Source organism: Bos taurus, chromosome 9 (assembly GCF_002263795.3).
Source record: "Bos taurus isolate L1 Dominette 01449 registration number 42190680 breed Hereford chromosome 9, ARS-UCD2.0, whole genome shotgun sequence".
Classification (NCBI taxonomy): domain Eukaryota; kingdom Metazoa; phylum Chordata; class Mammalia; order Artiodactyla; family Bovidae; genus Bos; species Bos taurus.
The window spans coordinates 95389181-95409561 of NC_037336.1; the positions used below are offsets into that span (position 1 = coordinate 95389181).

General features: G+C 46.9%; 1 protein-coding gene and 1 long non-coding RNA gene across 7 annotated transcripts in view; one reads left to right on the forward strand and one right to left on the reverse strand.

Annotated features, from left to right (window-relative positions):
* Nucleotides 1-20381, forward strand: part of LOC107132793 (uncharacterized) — a 79362-nt gene that overhangs the window by 49009 nt on the left and 9972 nt on the right. For 3 of the 5 annotated variants that reach the window (XR_009495887.1, XR_009495885.1, XR_009495888.1), the window contains one exon: nucleotides 1559-19876. This is a non-coding gene — a long non-coding RNA (uncharacterized lncRNA). Of the gene's footprint in view, nucleotides 1-1558; nucleotides 19877-20381 lie in introns of those variants that run through there. The other 2 variants (XR_001501064.3, XR_001501065.3) reach the window with 2 other exon arrangements.
* Nucleotides 1-20381, reverse strand: part of TAGAP (T cell activation RhoGTPase activating protein) — an 88345-nt gene that overhangs the window by 26202 nt on the left and 41762 nt on the right. For both annotated transcript variants that reach the window (XM_059889625.1, XM_059889626.1), the window contains one exon: nucleotides 10647-10817. In XM_059889625.1, coding sequence (XP_059745608.1) covers nucleotides 10647-10817 — 171 coding nt within the window. The remainder of the gene's footprint in view (nucleotides 1-10646; nucleotides 10818-20381) is intronic.

The window sequence follows — 20381 nt, forward strand, 5'->3', positions numbered from 1 at the left end:
CTACGGTATCTCAGCAATCATCTCTGGACATGGAGATTACAAATTTTGCTCAGAATCCATTAAATGAATAAAACATATAAATATTTCCTGTACTGCTTTTTTCCTCAAGAAAGGAATTTACTTCTTCCCCTGAAAAAGAAGCCAAATCTGGGACCCAGAGTAACACAGGAGCCCGAGTCCCCTGAGGAACGCGGGGACCCCTGTGGCATGGCTGTAACCGTCAAACAGCAGAGGGTCCCCCACTGTCTTCCTGGGGAGCCTGCCTGGTGTCTCTCAACGGGTCTCCAGGGGTCTGTGGCTCAACAGATGAATGTTGGTCACTTCCTATTACACAGACTTTAAGTGACTGATAACTTGTTTTAAGTTGTTCCTCCATATTTATGGGGTCTCCCAGGTGGCCCAGTGGTAGAGACTGCCTGCCAATGCAGGAGCCACGGGAGGCATGGATCTGATCCCTGGGTCAGGAAGATCCCCTGGAGGAGGAAATGGCAACCCACTCCAGTATTCTTGTCTGGGAAATCCCATGGACAGAGGAGCCTGGTGGGCTACAGTCTGTGGGGTTGTTGCAAGGAGCTGGACACAACTGAGTGACTGAACATGCGTGCAGCCATATTTATTGGGAATTTGTCACCAACACTTGTCTATATTGTTAATCTACTCTGTGCTGCTATTTGACTTGGTACAAAATTATAGTTATTCTAAAGTCAGCATGTTAACACTTCATGGTGATCAAAACCCTTCCTTAGGACTTTTAGGTGACTGATGCTCAAACAAGGCTGATAGGGAGGCCCTGGGGGACATCTCAGGCAGTGCTTTGCTTCTGTCTCTGTCAGGGCAGGGGGCTGTGTCTCATTACAAGAGCAATACTCTCTCCACATTGCCTGGCATGTAGGGGCATCCAGTTAAGGCTGGTGGAAGAAATAAATTCCTCTAAGGGACATTGTGAGTATAGAGCATGCATGGCCTTGACTTTGCAGCTGAAGCTGATGGAGGTCCTCACGTGGTGGCAGAATCACTAGCTGGGTTCATCCAAGTGTTGGCCTGGAGTCAGGAGGGAGGAGGAGGAAGCGGGGTCAAATTCCCGCCTGGGGGCCTTTATGGGAAGGGAGAAGGTACTTCCTACACAGTACTGAGTCTGGTTTTCTCTGCGGTCTGCCTTGAAAGTCCCACTAATAGCATGACCAGTGGAGAGAAGTCTATTTCGGCTGTCCCAGTAGACAGACTCTGTAGAAAATATCTACAAGAGCTCAGGCAGAGCTCCCTGAACAGAGGGAGGAAGTGGCCACAGGGCCAGGAAGCCTTTTGGCTGGTTCCTCGGAGCCCCTCTCTCATCCACTGGTGCCCACAAGCCCGGAGAGAAATACCTTGTCTGAAGCTGCTCGGGGGATTCCTCACTGCTAGTTTTAATGAATGAGCCCGCCTCCCCCCAACCAACAGGAAGTGGGGTGCCGTGCCCGTGGTCATTAGTGATGCTACGGGGAAAAGAAAGGCTTTCATTCCTTCACGTCTTCCTCAGAGCTTTATGTTTCACATAGTATAACTAGTTTTTTCTTAACAGGAAGAAAACTACTCTGAGTGAGAACTGGCTCTCCCTTCTGGAATCTGTAGACCGCTGCATCCTTTTTCGAGGTTGCTTGTCAGGGTGGCTGTGTCTTAGAACAGCGCTGCTCAAGGCTGCCTGGACGTCAGAGCCACCCAGGGGCCCCTGGAATGATCCCAGGGCACCGGCTGGACCCAGTCAACTCCTCTGGAATCTTTGGACTCAGGTATCCGTACCTTAAAAGCCCCTCAAGGAGTTCCAAGCTGAAGTCAGTGTTGCAAACCCCTGCTTAGAGTCTAACAGCAGTCCTCACCGGTAAAAGCTTTGATGAAGAAAAAGTCCAAAGATTTCTTTTAATTGGAAAAAGTAAATTTTTCATAATCTTATAACTCAAAAGCTACTGAAGGGATTTTCCCTCACCCCTCGAACTTTCCATTAATGAAAAACAAAACAAATTTATACTGAAAACAATAATGAGAAGATTCAGCCCAAAGTAGAATTTTCCAGAAAGTTATGGGCAAGAGAAAAAAACAAAAGACTATCATTGAAAAAAAAAAAAAAAGCTTTTACAGGAATTTCCTTTTAAATTTGCTTGCAATGAGTGTCTCTTTGAAAGGTGAATAAACAGCATTTGCCAAAAAGCCCCACCCCTGGCTGTTGCTAAGAAGCTCAGTGTCAAGGGATGGAAATGCCCAGGGCAGAGTTAACTCAATCTGACTCAATGGGGGGTTTTTTCTTTTTACAAGTCTTTTTTTTTTTAATTAAGAAATTAACAAATTTTTAACAGTAAGAGCGCAAGTGGGTTACAAAATAACTAGCAGCTAAATGACTGGTTGAAAAGGATTCTCTTGACAGCCAGGACTGACGGCTCATCTCACAAACACAACTTTCTAAAGACTGTATCAACCCGATCTTTTGCAGGCAAAAGAAATGTGTCTCCAGTTAGTTAGATAATAGCATTCTGGATAGTCCTGAATTACCCTGAAGGGAGCAGAAAAAGAGGCCAGCGACCTAACACTCACTGAGCCTGCCCCAGAGCATCAGACAACTGTTAGCCCTTTGCTTTGTTTTCAGTTCAGTTCAGTCGTATTCGACTCTTTGCGACCCCATGAATCGCAGCTCGACAGGCCTCCCTGTCCATCACCAACTCCTGGAGTTCACTCAAACTCACATCCACTGAGTCAGTGATGTCATCCAGCCATCTCATCCTCTGTCGCCCCTTCTCCTCCTGCCCCCAATCCTTCCCAGCATCAGGGTCTTTTCCAATGAGTCAACTCTTTGCACGAGGTGGCCAAAGTATTGGAGTTTCAGCTTCAGCATCAGTCCTTCCAATGAACACCCAGGGCTGATCTCCTTTAGGATGGACTGGTTGGATCTCCTTGCAGTCCAAGAGACTCTCAAGAGTCTTCTCCAACACCACAGTTCAAAAGCATCAATTCTTTGGCGCTCAGCTTTCTTCACAGTCCAACTCTCACATCCATACGTGACCACTGGAAAAACCATAGCCTTGACTAGACGGACCTTTGTTGGCAAAGTAATGTCTCTGCTTTTGAATATGCTATCTAGGTTGGTCATAACTTTCCTTCCAAGGAGTAAGCATCTTTTAATTTCATGGCTGCAATCACCATCTGCAGTGATTTTGGAGCCCCCAAAAATAAAGTCTGACACTGTTTCCACTGTTTCCCCATCTATCTGCCATGAAGTGATGGAACCAGATGCCATGATCTTCGTTTTCTGAATGTTGAGCTTTAAGCCAACTTTTTCACTCTCCTCTTTCACTTTCATCAAGAGGCTTTTTAGTTCCTCTTCACTTTCTGCCATAAGGGTGGTGTCATCTGCATATCTGAGGTGATTGATATTTCTCCCGGCAATCTTGATTCCAGCTTGTGCTTCTTGCAGCCCAGCGTTTCTCATGATGTACTCTGCATATAAGATAAATAAGCAGGGTGACAGTATACAGCCTTGACGTACTCCTTTTCCTATTTAGAACCAGTCTGTTGTTCCATGTCCAGTTCTAACTGTTGCTTCCTGACCATGATATAGGTTTCTCAAGAGGCAGGTCAGGTGGTCTGGTATTCCCATCTCTTTCAGAATTTTCCACAGTTTATTGTGATCCACACAGTCAAAGGCTTTGGCATAGTCAATAAAGCAGAAATAGATGTTTTTCTGGAACTCTCTTGCTTTTTTGATGATCCAGTGGATGTTGGCAATTTGATCTCTGGTTCCTCTGCCTTTTCTAAAACCAGCTTGAACATCAGGAAGTTCATGGTTCATGTACTGCTGAAGCCTGGCTTGGAGAATTTTGAGCATTACTTTACTAGCGTGTGAGATGACTGCAATTGTGCGGTAGTTTGAGCATTCTTTGGCATTGTCTTTCTTTGGGATTGGAATGAAAACTGACCTTTTCCAGTCCTGTGGCCACTGCTGAGTTTTCCAAATTTGCTGGCATATTGAGTGCAGCACTTTCACAGCATCATCTTTCAGGATTTGAAATAGCTCAACTGGAATTCCATCACCTCTACTAGCTTTGTTCGTAGTGATGCTTCCTAAGGCCCACTTGACTTCACATTTCAGGATGTCTGGCTCTAGGTGAATGATCACACCATTGTGATTATCTGGGTCGTGAAGCTCTTTTTTGTACAGTTCTTCTGTGTATTCTTGCCACCTCTTCTTAATATCTTCTGCTTCTGTTAGGTCCATGCATTTCTGTCCTTTATTGAGCCCATCTTTGCATGAAATGTTCCCTTAGTATCTCTAATTTTCTTGAAAAGATCTCTAGTCTTTCCCATTCTGTTGTTTTAATCTAGCACAAAACACTGACCTTGCTGATGGTTAAGGACTAGCTTTCCCTTGGGCTTCCCCTAAGGCTCAGCAGGTGAAGACTCTGCCTAGCAATGCAGGAAACACAGGAGACACATTGTTCAATCCCTGGGTCGGGAAGATCCCTTGGAGGAGGAAATGGCAACCTGCTCCAGTATTCTTGCCTAGAAAAACCCCATGGACAGAGCCTGGAGGGTTACAGTCCAAAGGGTTGCCAAGAGTCGGACACAACTAAGCATGTAGGCAGCTTTTCCTTGCTGCTGCTGCTGCTGCTAAGTTGCTTCAGTCGTGTCTGACTCTGGCGACCCCATAGATGGCAGCCCACCAGGCTCCGCAGTCCCTGGGATTCTCCAGGCAAGAATACTGGAGTGGGTTGCCATTTCCTTCTCCAATGCATGCATGCATGCTATGTCGCTTTAGTCATGTCTGACTCTGTGTGACCCCATAGACAGCAGCCCACCAGGCTCTTCCTCTTGTCCTCTAGACAAGAATACTGGAGTGGGTTGCAGTTTCCTTCTCCAGAGGTCCCCTTAGCTGGAGGATAAAGCAACGATCCCTCAGGCTGACAGCTGAGCCCTTTCAGAGTGAGGTCACATGGTGCCTTTCCACCCAACGCGCCCCACTCTGCCTCCTACGGGGCCAGCGTTCCTAAAGCCTTTCTAGTGAACAGACTCAACAACAAGTGAGAGCCCAAGACATTCTTCCAGACTCTGCCGGTGGTTGCTTTCCTGCCACTGCCAGGGTCTTCCTACGGGCTAGGCGTTTTGCAGACTAGCCAATAAGCGCCTTGCCACAATCACCAGGTGGGAATCGTTACCCTCTTCCTTAAAATCTCATGGAGCTTTTGTAGTCTTCTCCTTCAGATACCAAGGGTTATTTTTCTCAACACAAATAACACCTTTTCACTATCAAAGTACCTCGTCAAGCTGGGGTGCCGGGAGATGCTTATTCTGCGGGTCACCCAGGTTTCTTTGGACACTCGTGACTGAGCACAAACGTTTGTGGGGGACCTGGAGCAGAGTGGTCCAGGGCAGGCCAAGCGGGCACCGCCCCGTGGGGACGGGGGAGGGGGCATTCCTCATTGATACCTCCCGCCACGTGGCTGAGCTCAGTGTCGGGTTGCGGTAGTGGCCGTGGCTGTGATGGAGGGAACTTTCGAAACAGCAAGAAAGACAGAGGCAGGACCCAGGTCACCCCTCCTCCGGCATGGCTGCTGCTCTGTGCGGGACGGTGCTCTGTCTCTGAGTCCTCACTTCTCTTCCCTCTGCTGAAACTGCCTTCCCTCCTCTCGAAGGTCCAACCTGCCTCTCCCTGCAAGGCTCAGCTCAGATGCTACTGGCCCCCCAACCCAAATCCTCCCCGTTTCCACGGAGCTCTGCTCAATGTCATGTGACAGCCTGGGTAGGAGGCAAGTTTGCAGGAGAACGGATACCTGTTCAGGTCTGGCTGAGTCCCTTTGGTGTTCACCTGAAATTATCACAACGCTGTGTGTTAATCGTCTGTATCCCAATACACAATAAAAGGTTAAAAAAAAGCAACAGGAAAGCAAATCCTACCCTCCTTCTCTGGACTTGAGGTTAACTGCCTGCAGTGGGTTGAACTGTGGCCCCTCTCCCAGCAGTCTAAGTCCTAACCCCCTGCACCTGTGCATGTGACCTCGTACGGAAAACAGTCTCTGCAAATGTAACTCAGGTAAGGGTTTTGGAGGTGAGATCACCCCAGAGTAGGGTGGGCCCTAAATCCAGTGAAGGGCGTCCTCATAAGAGAGGCCGTGTGAGGACGGAGGCAGAGGCTGAACTCATGCCTGGAACTCCGCGTCCCAGAGTCAGGAGGGCAGCTGGAGCGGCTCTTCCTGAGTGTGCAGATGCAATCCACCCTGCCGATGCTGCAGCTTTGGACTCTGGCCTCCAGAACAGCGAGAAGCTAAATATCTGTTGTTTCAAGCCCCCGGGTCTGTGCTGATCTGTAACTGCAGCCTCAGGAAACCAAGATGCGCCCACCATCCCACCTGATTCTTTCTTTCTTGTTGTTTAGTCACTAAGTCATGTCTGACTCTTTGCGACTCCATGGACTGCAGCACGCCAGGCTTTCTTGTCCTTCATTATCTCTTGGAATTTGCTCAAACTCATGTCCACTGAATTGGTGATGCCATCCAACCATCTCATCCTCTGTCGTCCCCTTCTCCTTTTGCCCTCAATCTTTCCCAGCATCAGGGTCTTTTCCAGTGAGTCAGCTCTTCGCATCAGGTGGCTAAAATATTGGAGCTTCAGCTTCAGCATTAGTCCTTCCAATGAATATTCAGGACTGATCTCCTTTAGGATGGACTGGTTGGCTCTCCTTGCAGTCCAAGGGACTCTCAAGAGTCTTCTCCAACACCACAGTTCAAAAGCATCAATTTTTCGGCGCTCATCTTTCTTTATGGCCCAACTCTCACATCCATACATGACTATTGGAAAAACCATAGCTTTGACTAGACTGACCTTTGTTGACCAAGTGATGTTTCTGCTTTTTAATTTGCTGTCTAGGTTTTCTAGGATTCCTTCTTGAGACCCATCAATTTGCCTCCATGTTTCACTTCTCACATCCATGGCTGCGTCCTCCTACCAGATCCAGCTTGATTATCCCTGGGTGTCCGGGTGTGCCTCCTGCAGAGTTGGGCAGTGCGTGTGAGGGTGTGAGCACAGAGCAGCACACACCCCTGAAGGGACCGGCATGGCTTCAGTAAAGCCTAGCCTCTGTGGCTGCTCGTCCCCCCACAGCAGGGGGACAGCCCAGTTCTGGCCCAGCTCTGAGGACTCGGTTGCTTCAGGACTTTGGGGTGTCCTCACCCCGTCTCTCTGGTCCACGCCAGGCAAGCACTGGGTGAGGTGCTCCTTCCTGGTGCTCTCCGTCATCCTCACTGTCAACTCAACCCACCACTCGGATGATCTCATCAGGGCCTGACTTCACCAGGCTTACAGCTCCTTGGGGTCAGAGGTCACACCTTATCTACCTGTGAATTTCCTTAGCCCAGTACCGATGACATATTGATAGTCGCTGAGTATCTTCTAATGCCCTTAAGGATTTGGTCTCTGGTCATTTTGTCTTATCTGTTTGTTTGGCCTGCCCTGCCCCTCATCAACTCTCCCACTGCAGACCCTCAGCCCTCAGAAGGAGCCACCCTGCCAACACCTTGATCTTGACCTTCAAGCTTCCAGAACTGTGCAACAGTAACTCTCTGTTGTTTGAGCCCTGTAGTCTGGGGCACTTTGTTACACAGCTGGAGCTGACCAGTACATCCTTGTAGTTCTCCGATCACTCAGCCTCTCCCTTCGCATACGCTGTCTCCTTTGGTTGGAAAGTTCCTCTGTATTACTGCTGTGAAATCCTTGACTTTCATTGAGCACAGCTATGTGACAGGCTCTGGGCTAGGAGGCTTTCGTGTATTTCCTCATTTAATTTTCATAACAACATGGTATCTGGAAACTTCCTTTTCATAAAAAGAAGCATTGCATTTGCAGGTTGACCCACAGGGGTATTACATCAATAAATAGAGTTCTTCTGGGCAAACGAAAGAGAGCAGGTAAGATTCCATAATATCCTGGTGACCACACTGCAGGAGCTGGTTGAAGGGCACGTCCATCCTCGGGCACCTAGTCCAGCATGACACAGGGGACCTCGTGGTCACCTGATAGAGGATGGCATGGGACTTCCAACATTAGTAAGAGAAACAGTTTTGTGTATGACTTAGAGGAAACTATTTTGGAAAAAGAAAATCCGTCTGTGAAGCCCGGTTTGAAAGACTCTTACCTCATCGGAGACTCGGGCTTGTGTGTCAGAAGGGAAATGGGTGATTTATTGTATGTCAAGTGATTACAACAGAGCTGGGCGAGTAGTGAGCGCGAAGTAACTGCTGGCTGTTACTATTCTCCGAAGACTCCTCCCAAGATTGTGTACCAGAAACATTTGGCTCCTACCTTATACATGTGAGCTACTCCTGTAAAGTTTATAGGACCACAGTTACCTCCTGCAAGGATAAGACATAAGCCACTTTTCTAGAGGACTGTAGCAAGTAAAGGAGGGTGATGTAACACCAGCCATTTCCTGCGCAAGCCCCGAGCCTCTGGCTACAAAGTTGGCAGGATCCAGTTCCCTCACAGAGATGCCCAGTGGACCTCTCTGTCTTACGTGACCGTACTTCTTGGGTGCAAACAGTCCCTTCCAAAGCTGCAAAGGGAACCCTCTTCTTGACCCTTTTGCAGGTGTGTGCCTGCTCTATATCACTCACTCGGACTCCATACTGGGCCACTAAGTGGTTTGTCAGAACAAGCTGAAACAAGTAGGGAGGTTTGTTAGAAAGTTTCTGAAGTCACCCCCGAGTGGCTGAGATCAGACGCTTTGAGGGATGATTCCAATCTTATCAACCATCCTGGCAAAGAAGCCCATATTCCCTGACTCAGATTTTCCCCACCGAGAAAAAACAGTGAGAGGCTGGCGTAGGTATCCAGGCGCCTGCTGAGTGTGCAGGATGTCATCTGAGCAGCCTCATTTCTCAATCCTCCAAACTGCGTGTGTAGCAACCCCTTCCCCGTCCACACGATTCCATCCAGCAGCTAAGGTCATCTCCTGTCCAGGTGAGGGAACCAAGGCTGGGGAATGTGGGAGGATCTGCCACAGAAAATAGGCAGGAAAAGACAGGCCCGGGATTCTAACCGAGGTCTCCTTGGCTTCAGATTCCAGCCATTTCCAAGTCCCACAGAGCTTGGGCTTCCCAGGCGACATGAGTGGTAAAGTACCTTGCCTGCCCATGCAGGAGACGTTAACAGACCCCGGTTTGATCCCTGGGTCCAGAAGATCCCCTGGAGGAGGAAATGGCAACCCGCTCCAGTATTCTTGCCTGGAGAATCCCCATGGACACAGCATCCTGGTGGGCTACCATCCATGGGGTCACAGAGAGTCGGACACAACTGAAGCGACTGAGCACACGTGCAGGCTTCTCAGGCTGGCGAGCCTGAGTTAGAACCTGAGTCAGGCACTGTCCAGACAAGGAAGGACAGACTGCTGTTGAGCACTGAGGGTCCCACACACAAGCTCTCTCCAGGTGTCCAGAGTTCCTTATTCGAAATCTGGTTTTGGTGAATGTGTGTATAAAGCCTGAGACTTTACTTACCCCATCTGCCCTAAGCGCCGTTCACCTGGGTCTCTAAGTCAGATGGCTCCTGCCAGCCAACCGAGGGCACAGCTGAGTTTGGATGGTGAGTGCAGATGAAGATGGTGTAGAGAGAAGAGCAGGACGATCCAATTCACTTCAACACTAATTTTTTGAGTGCTATCATGTGCCAGGCTCAGAGGCCAATAGCAAACCGTGGGCTGGGCTACCCGATTCTGTGTGGGGTGACGATTCAAGGACACCCAGCACTGCGTGTGGATTGTGAGGGTCAACGGGGCATGCGGGAGACACAGAGCACGTGGGAGACAGACACGTGGAGCATGTGGGTGACACGTGGAGCACGCGGGAGACATGTGGAGCACGTGGGGGACAAAGTGGAGCACGCGGGAGACAAAGTGGGCCTTTTCTAGGCTACCTTCTAGGCCCACGGAAGGAACGAGTCTTGCCCTTCCTGAGGCTTCAGTCTCTTGACACAGCTGACATGGACACTCGTTCCCAATGTCAAGAAGGAACAGTCATAATAATGCTTATGCTTGTATCATAATCCTTGCAGCGCTTTGATATATGTGAGAATCCCGTGATGCATAAAGGCATTTGGAGAGGATGGTGTGTAATAAGGAAATTAACACCCCCATCAACCCTGCTGTGAGCAGAAAACTAAGCTTGCTCTGAGTCTTCTCATGAAAGACTGGGACAGCGAGCCGCTTTTGTTCCCTCACTGAACCTCCTATATGATACACTCACGCATGGGGCTCCCGGCTCACAAACATGCTTTAACGAAAAGAAGTACTATTATTTGTGTAAAAAATCTTTTTGAGGGAAATAAACCTAACTGGTAGCCTGAGTCCTCGAATCGGTAGTGAATGACCAGCACTCAGCTGTCTCTCTTCCTTTCTCATCTTTGCTCACAACCTTATTTCTTTAAAAGCATTGATTTGGATGAAATGCAGGAAAAAGCCAAAACACACTCTGAGGCAGCCCTCTGCCAATAATAATGCAGATCGCCCCTGGTTGCTTCTGGAGGGGACAAATTTTCACATTCTGATTTGCTGTAACAGCTGTGAGTTTATTAAAGGACCAGGGCCTTCCTGTGGATCTTAGGGTTGAAAACCTGTTGCTGAACTTGGTGGCACTTACGGAAACTCGGTGACACAAGGCTTCGAGGCCATCGTAAAGAAGATGGTGTTTCCTCCCCTGGGGGTGAGGTGGCCAGCCTCATCTTTGTCCACCTCTTCCTCACTGTCACAGGAGACCACCCCCAACTCGGAGAGCGGCAGCTTCTGTTCGAATCTGTAGCTCGTGGAAGACCTGGATAAAAGCAAGTGAGAATCTGGTTTGTCTTCTCTGTTTGACTCGGGAGTGCTACTGTGGACGTGCTTCAGGTTAAGCCAGCGGCCTTGTAAGACCTGAGCAGCCCCAGTTCAGAGGCGGGGTCCTCTCGCCTTCTTTGTTATCCATCCCTGTCATTTGGTTAGCCAGCCATCCAGTATCCAGACAGTACTCAGAAAGATTGAGCACTAGCAAAACTTTCTGTGGATCATCTCTGAGGAAGCAGCTGTCAGTGGGCCTGATTCGACAAGGCACCCACTGGCACATATGCCTTGAAATTCCCCCAAGTCCCCAGTTCCAAGCGGAGAGTAGGCTTGTGTTGGAGGTTTGGCACAGAACCAGAGATACAGCGTCTTTAGTAGAGTTGAGTGGGTGCCATTCCCATCTCAGCCCCCAACTCATACAATGACATTCTCAGTGGCCAAGCATTTTGATAATAAAAGCCATGATAACAGATGGGGATTTTTGTCTTCATCGCTCTCTGTGGCAAGCACCAAAAGTCAGCAGAACATGTCAAACGACATTTCCTCCTGCCTCATTTTAAGAGAGTCCCAGCTGTGTTGTTAGTATAAATAAAAAGCACCACACGGTAGATCAAAAGAAAAGCTTAAGGCCAGGCAGATAGTAGGCACTTAATAATGAAAAGAAAAAAATTACAAAAAGAATTGGAATCCAGCAGGCACTTTGAAGGATGAATAAAGCACAGTCTAGTGTTAAGACATTCCCTCTTGACAAGAACAAGCTTGAAAGTCTCCCTTTCAATCTTAGTGGCCACTCCATGTACCACAACATAATTATTGTAAGGCATGGGAGAAAACACATTCTGGACACGCAGGGAACACTCACCCTAAAAGCAAGATATGTCTGGACTTCTGGACCCTTATCAAGCTCTGTTTTTTATGAAGCTCCTAGCTGCAATTCACCAGGAGAACTGGGGGCAGAAAAGAACCATGACTTTGGCAGTGGGGGCGTGAAGTTGAGAGCCAAGGGTGGGCAGTGGTCCTCACCGTCCCTGATTTAGGAGGGGAGGACCACTTTATCTGGATGTAGCTCGCAACTGAATAATAAGAATAATAGCCAGTGCAAAACACAGGCCCATAAATATCACTTAACCGCAGCATATTTTCAAAACATTTCAAGCATCTCAGAGGCACGTGGCAGTGCTAACACAGAACAGCAAACTTTGATGATAGCAGGCACGGGGAGGGCTTCTGATTGGCGGGGAGGGAGAGGTGGAGGACAAGGGAGAGGGCAGGGACAAGGTCACTGTAGCAGTTCTCTCATTTTTCCAGGGATTAACATAAGGCCTTGTGCTGGCCATCTGGACCAAGTCCAGTTACTCTGTGGGGCAGGCTGACCTGTCAGTCCTAAATATATATATTTGCAACAATTTTCTGCTTGAAATAATAAACAAGAACTATGGTTGCATTTAGTTCCCATCTCTCACATTGCCACCAGGGTACCTCTGGTTATCTGCATGCAGAGATTCAGGGCAAGAGGCTGGCAGCACCCTCAGGTCCCAAGGAAGATGCTGCCCTGAATTTTTCTGTGATTTTTTTTTTTTTTTAAATCATCGTGTAAATTCATTCTCCTTAAAGATGTCACCCTCACTGGGAGATAACAGACTGATCTTGGGGAGAAAACAGACATTGGCGTCTTCCTCCTAAACCTATTTTTGTGAGAGCCAGAGCACACGAAGGACCAGACTTTGATATAACGGCTGTCTTCAGCATCTTCTCCCCCAGCACGTTTTTTTTGCCAAGAAGATTGTCTTGGCATGCTCTTTGCAAGAAGCACAGGACTTCCCAGATGGCGCTAGTGGTAAAGAACCTGCCTGCCAATGCAGGAGATGTAAAAAGATGTGGGTTCGGTCCCCAGGTCTGGAAGATCCCCTGGAGGAGGGCATGGCAACCCACTCCAGTATTCTTGCCTGGAGAATCTCATGGACAGAGAGCCTGGCGGGCTACGGTCCATGGGGTCGCAGAGAGTCAGACACAACTGAAGTGACTTAGCACACACTGCAAGCAGCGCATCTCTGGCCTGTCAACAAGACACACTGGGACGGCGCTCACACTCCAGAGACAGCCCGATTCCTCTATGACTTGAAACTTTAAAAGCTATGCTGTTGACACCTGACAGCTGCTCTCCCAGCTCCTGCTTTACCCCCTGCCAACACCTGCCGGTGTTTTCCCATTTCATCACGATGGAGGCAGCCTGGCTTTGTGTTGGTCTGCCTCGTTTTGGCTTCCCTGTGGGTGACTATGCAAACTACAAGCCAAATATACGACTTCTCCCTTTTCTACAAACTCAGTTGATGGCGGGGCACAAGGACACTTCAACCCACCAAGATGTTACATTTTCTGCTCACACGAAGGAAAATGCGAATCAATAAATGGTCAGTGTTTTTTTCTCCTGGGAGACAGAGTAGGGTGTTTAATGCCCACCAAATCAGCCCTTGGATTTTTTTTTTTTTTTTGGACTTTGTTTCTATTTTTGCCAAGACAGGAGATGAAAACATAAACTGTGAAATGATTGCAAAGTAGTGACATGGGGGTCAGAAGTGACCTAGGAGACTACCATCTTGTTTGCGGCTACACTTGCTATGTGGCTGTTAAAGCAACGGAGTCCAATCGGAGGAGGACAAGGGCAGGGCCTTTCCGGGAGGGGCCTGTGCCTGCCGGGTGGTGTGGCCAAGCTCTCTGAAGTGCCCGAGGTCTTGTCTCACTCAGGGTGACGAGACCGGGTAGAGTGGACTCAATATGTTGTGCTGTGTCTTAAACTGATGGGCAGCTCAGGGCCCTGGAAGAGCTGCTTTCCCCAACTCCTGGAAGGACAGCCCTGCTACTCCGAGGACAAGCTTCTGTATCCTCAGAGTAGGGGACTGTGCCACGAGAGGTCCTCTCTCTGCCGAGACGAGCTGGTAGCCTGGATGGCTATGCTGTCTGGTGAGAGGCTGAGAAATTCAGAGAGGTCAAAGCTCCCAGTGCCCCAGGCTAGGGAGATTACAAATGTGGATCACCTACAAGGTCGCATTAGGCGAGGCTGGTGAAGCAACATGGGGAATGCCTATGGAGCTGGGGAGAAAAGGAGAGCCAAGTGAACTGGATTCACCTTCTCAGTTAATGGACATGATTGTGCTAGTCCACTGGGTTTCTTCAAGCCACGCCGTTTCTGCCTTAGCCAGTACCCATGGGCCAGGAATCTCAAGACTACATCTGATGACACGTCTAGACTCTCTTGCTTCTTCCTCTTGCCCCCAAACTTAAGGCATTCTAGGAGACTGTGTTATAAGGGAGGAATGTGTCCCCAGGGGACCGGCTGAATTGGCACTTGAGATGGCCGTCTGACCAGAGGGGCTGCCAGGTGCCACAGAACCAAAAGGAAAAGAATCGCTGAAAATCTGTCTCCAGGTCTCTGCTCCCAGTTCCTGGCACACAGCTTCTGACATCTTTGTAATTTCTTAAGTGCTAAGAGCATTTAGGAGACTATTTTAACTTTCAGTCTTTGATCCTGGCTCCCGACAGGGTTCCTTGGAATTTCCTGGGTGCTAAGAGTGTCTCAAGTCACTCTGGGTGAACTCCAGGATAGCTTCTGGGGATACTGGTCACCAGAAAGACTAAGCCATAATCAGAAACATGGAGCTTTCGGGCTCACACTTTCATCCACTGAGAAGGGGAGGAAGATGGAGCTTGAGATAGTGATTGATCATGCCTATATGATGAAGCCTCCACAAAACCCTCAAAAATATGGCGTCTGGAAAGTTTACAGGTTGGTGAGCACACCCACAAGCTGGGAGGATGGTGCATCCCAACCCCACAGAGACACATGCTTCTGTGCTCAGGACTCGTTTGGATCTTGTCCCGTGGACCTTCTCATCTGTGCATGTGAATGCGTAGTCGTGTCTGACTCTTTGCGACCCAGGCTCCTCTGTCCATGGGATTCTCCAGGCAAGAAAACTGGAGTGGGTCATTTCCTTCTCCAGGGGATCTTCCTGACCCAGGGATCAAACCTAGGTCTTCTGCATTGCAGGCAGAGATTCTTTACCGAATGAGCTTCAGTCTGCACTAATTCCAGTTATAGTCAGGATTGATGTGAACTGTAGGTGCCCAGCTGGTGGAAAAACTCCACACATCTGATGTCACAAGAATCATGTGGTAGCCCCATTACCCCTGCCAGGCTGGGCTGGGTCAGTCACTGAGAGGAAATTCATTTGCTCAACACCACGGGGGTCGGGGGGAGCTCTACTTGGAACCCAGAGCATTTGGAGTTGTTCTTTAGTACTTCTATGTCCAGTGGAAAACTATAGCAACTAAAAAAAAGAGAGAGAGGGCAGTGAGGGTCCAGACCCCTTTGGAATGAGGGGCTGAGTCACTGCATCAGATAGAGAACTTGAATCAGCTGAAGCCTGAAGGAAGCCTGGCTGAGGCTGGAGGAAGCACAGAATGAGCTGTGGGGGAAGGAAGTTCTATGTCTCAACCAGTTAGAGGGAGAGGGGGCTGCTGGAGCTATGTCTATTTTTTATGTGCTCCTTCTGTGTGCATGTGTGTGCATATGCTAACATATTTCTTCTTCTCTGTCCTTCTCTTTAAGACTTTGAATGGTGTTATTGGAAACCAACTTTCCAATTCAGTCTACAGGTTACATGATATTTAGGCGGGACTGTGGCTGAATTTGAGGAATAACTACAGCTCCTGTCTGTATCTTATAGCTCTGCTTCTTTTGCTCCTCTCTTCCTGGCTGATACTGAATGGATCAGATTTTCTTTCACTTCCTTATTTCCCGTATAATTGTTTGGAAAGCATATATTAAAAATTTATTTTAGCCATCATCCACTACCTCTTAAAATTTAAACTTGACCTTATGTTTTTCTAACGAAATCTAGAGATGATTGGCATGTCTATTCTTTTCTTGAACAAGTCAAAAATGACTTAACATCTGAGCTTCTCTTCCATCTTTTATGATATTATCATCTGTTATGCAGGGTCCATGTTGACTTTAGTTTCACACATTCAGTTAGCTATTACAATTATCTGTACAGCAACTATTTAGACTCGACAGTGCATTTGATGGATTTCTTTGGCCACTAGTGTGTTTTGGGAGCTCCATCTTTCCTCTTGGACTCAATATCCTTCTTGCTGAAGGAGTATACCTTTCAGTAATTTTTGTCAGCAAGACTCTGTGGGGGCTCAACTGTTAGACTTCATATGTCTGAAATTATCTGTATTTAACTTTTAACTTTGAATGGTAATTTAGCTAGAAATAAGATTCCTGTGATGATAACTGTTATTCCCTGAGTATTTATTATAATAGGTATTATTTATGGTCCTGGCATCTATTATTGCTTCTTAGAAATCCACCGTCAGTTTAATTATTCCTTTGTAACTTGTCTGGTTTTTTTTTTAAATAACTTTCTGATTTTTCTTTTTACCTTTATCTTTGATATTCTGCAGTTTTACTACCATATACTATCCTAGATTCAGTAGACTCATACAACTTGAAGACTCATATTTTTTCTCTCTTCTGGAAAAATTTCAGACACTTATTGGCTGACTACAGTCTCTAATTTTTTCTTTATCTTCTTGTTCTAGAACTCTAATTAGGCATGTTAGCCTTTCTCATTCTATCCTGTACCTTTTCTACTTCACATTTTCTTTCTGAACCACATGCTAAGTGATTTCCTTAGTTCTATATTCTAATTCATTAATCTTTCTTTCAACTGTGTGTAACTTTCTATTAAGCCTACCTTTTGAGGCTTCATATCCATTATTTTTATTTCACTTGCATAAATTGAATTTTTAATCTATATTTTCCCTTCACAGTGTTTCCTTGTATTTTAAATATGTTTAGATTGTTTTATGTCCTCCAGTTTTTGATGTGAAAATATTGTTTATATTTACTAACTGCCCCTTTTGGTAACTTGTTTCCTATTGTAATTTGGATTCTGAATATAGTTTTAGAAAAGGTTGTTTGCCATAGATGATACTGCTTATGGGAATATCCCTATGGAGCCGTTTGGTGTTTTCTAGAGGCTTCTGGTAAAGCATCTAGAGGTATCTTTAACCAGATGCCTCATCTCATAGAGCAAAATGGAGTCACAGGCCTGTATGTCTATCCTCGGGCCAGTCACTCACAAAAAGGAGAGAAAGGCTTTAGACTGGTCAAGTCCACCCCAATTAAACTGAGGGTGGTTCAGCTTCCTCTTAGACATATGGGCTTGGAACTTCCCTGGCAGTCCAGTGGTTAAGACTGTGCTTCCAGTACAAGGGGCATGAGTTTGATCCCTGGTCATCGAACTAAGACCCTGCATGTGGTGTGATGCAGCCTACAATAAACAAACAGCTAAGTTTTTTTTTTAAAGAAACATGGGCTTAGTGGGTGGAGCAGATTCCTGAACAAAATCAAAGTTCTAGTAGAAAGCAGGAAATGAGATATGTACACCTAACACTGTAACACTCCTGAAGATTTCAAATTTGCAAAGACTCAAGAGTTAAGAATCCAGCACAGAAATTCCTCAAGGGTTGTGGAAGGGAAGAGAGAGAAAGGATAATTAAAAACAAAACCAAACATGGTAAAGGGTGAATTCTGGTGAGACATATTTTGATGGAGCATCATTTATTATCTTCTCCAGAACCGTCTCACATTTTCACAAAAGGCAAATTCTGTTTTTGTTGCCAGGTAGAGGCAGCTCTAACATTCCACGAAGTGCTTTTCTGTTGCTTTTTCCTTCTTTTCACAAGAGGAAAAAAAAAAGGGGGGGGGGATAAAAGCAATTCAACAAAGAAAATGTAAATAAAATGATGTCTACATTTAGATGATAAAAATTTAGTACGAACAATAATTTTAACTAATCTGTGAGTACACTGTGATCCTTTGAAGGGATCAAAGTCATCTGAAGAAAGGAAAAGCTACATTCACATTATTGATGCAGGGCTCTGCTTGGCTCCTGGTCACATACTCAGTAGTTAAGTGACATGAGAGGGAACAGGGTGGCTGGCTCCTGGTTCTAGCTCTATCCCAGCCACTCAACTCTGGCATCGACTCTGCTGTGATTTCCTCGTGAAGCTAGAAAAGGAACAGCAGAAGCAACCGACTGGGGCCAAAGTGCCACAGTGTTTTACTAAAACAAGGAGATCCAAACAGTCCATCCTAAAGGAGATCAGTCCTGGGTGTTCATTGGAAGGACTGATGTTGAAGCTGAAACTCCAGTACTTTGGTCACCTGATGCAAAGAGTTGACTCATTGGAAAAGACCCTGATGCTGGGAAAGATTGAAGGCAGTAGAATGGGGCAAGAGAGGATGAGATGGTTTGATGGCATTGCCAACTCAATGGACATGAATTTGGGTAAATTCCGGGAGTTGGTGATGGGCAGGGAGGCCTGGAGTGCTATGGTCCATGGGGTTGCAAAGAGTCGGACATGAACTGAACTGAACTGAACTGAACTAAACTTCCTCTGTTCAGTCAATTTTTTATAAGTGCCAGCCATATGTCAGGAACTATACTAAGTGTTGATGTGTCAGGGAATAAACAAAACCTCTACCTTCACTGGAGCTCAATGGAGATGAAAACACTGCATCAGACTTGTTTTTTCTTCAATCTATGGGTATTTGAATTCTTCATCATTTATGAAGATACTTGACACTTTGTTAAAAAGTAACAGCAATACTGATCACAGTAGTAGGTGCTAAACTACCTGAAATTCAGCATCCGAGACCCCAGGCTCTCCATCTGCTTATGCAACTTTTTCCTGCCATTTACTCATTCATTTAGTCAAGTGATGTCAGGCAAAGTGGTAGAGAAGACATCTCTGCAAAAGAGACAATTCAGCCGAGAACTGAAGACTTTAGCGGGGGAATGAGGGTATTGTTACGAGTGAGGGGAGTGACTGGCTGAGGTTGGAAGAATGTTCCAGAGAAAGGGAGGAGCAAATGCAAAGAAACTGAGATGGCCAAGATCTTATTGGGTTGAGGAACCACGGTTCCCTTCCTGCATGAAGCCATCGGGTACCCCAGCCTCCACATCCCTCACTTCTTCTAGGTCCCCATCCTCTGCTCGGGGAGGCTGGATTTCTCCCTGGCCTTTCTCCCGCCTACTACACTTCCCTCGAGTCTTTTCTTAGGCTTCCCAGGTAGTGCTAGTGGCAAAGGACCCGCCTGCCAATGCAGGAGACATAAGGGATGATCCCTGGGTTGGGGAGATTCCCTGGAGGAGGGCATGGGAACCCATTCCAGTATTCTTGCCTGGAGAATCCCAAGGACAGAGGACCCCAGTGGGCTACAGTCCATGGGGTCACAAAGAGTCAGATGTAACCACATATACATCCTTTCTCTTGTCCCTCTGTCTCACATCCTTCCTTTTTTTTTTTTTTTTTTTTTTTATTATCATTTCCACATTTTCCCTATCTTCTTATCATTTCCTCCTTGAATTTTGGCTGCCCAGAATTTTGTTGTTTGGGTTGGAATGTTATTGTTCAACCTTGAAATCTACTGAGTCTGTGAACATGCTTGGAAGCATTGCCAGCGGTCCTATAAAACAACTTTTAAACACGACTCTGTAAAGTTTTAATGACCTCATGTGTAAAGCCTATGAAAGAATCAGCCTGTGTTGAAGCTGAGTTTGCACGGCACGCTTTGCACACACTGTCTCATTTAATTCCAGCTCTGATTCACCGAGGAGGTGCTCTCATGAGGAAACCAAGGTGCAAGGACTTTGCTAAAACCTGACGGCTAACACACAGGAGAGCTGAGACAGAAACCCGGGTCTTCTGACACCAAATCAATCTTTTGCCTTCTGCACAGACAATACCATCTCCCTGAATAAACACCGCAGTTTCAATTTCAACAACTACAGGACACCTTTCAAAGCTTACACTGAAGAGGATTCTGAGTCCAGCTGATTTTTGAGACCTGAACTCTTGTTATTTATTTAAATCAATTGCCCTTCCAGATGGAATGGACAGAGCACCCAGGGACCAGCATAGCGTCTGACACAGGGTTAAGTTTAACAAAAGCTTGTTGATAATAAAAAACATTAATCCATTCCCAGCGCCTCCAAGCCCATCCATGGGAATGAGTCATTAATTTATTTGCGATAGCGACTTCTTGCTTTGGGAATCAAATTAACCACTTTATGCCTCCAGCTCAAGTCAAATAAGGTCCTGTCTGGTCCGTGGAACTACCATGATCTCCATGGGAGCTTCCTTTTGGGCCAGCACTCGAGAGGTAGAGAAGGGTGTGAAGAGCTGATGTGAGAAGAGCCGAGGAAGGGAAATGGACAGGATTCTAACGCTGAAACCTTCAGGGATCACTGCGCACAAAGACGCAGTTTACGGTCGGTGCTTAAAGGAAACACTTCCCAGATCTATGGCTCTTAGGGCACCTTTTGGTGTTTATCAAAGTAGGACCATACTTCCTTTGAAGATGTGGTTATTGCGGGGAAATGATGCTGCCATGGGGGCTTTTTTTTTTCTCAAAAGCAATTAGAGGTGAGATTCCTGGACTCAGAAGAGAAGGGAGCGGTGTTGGCGGACACAGAAAGTGTCTTGG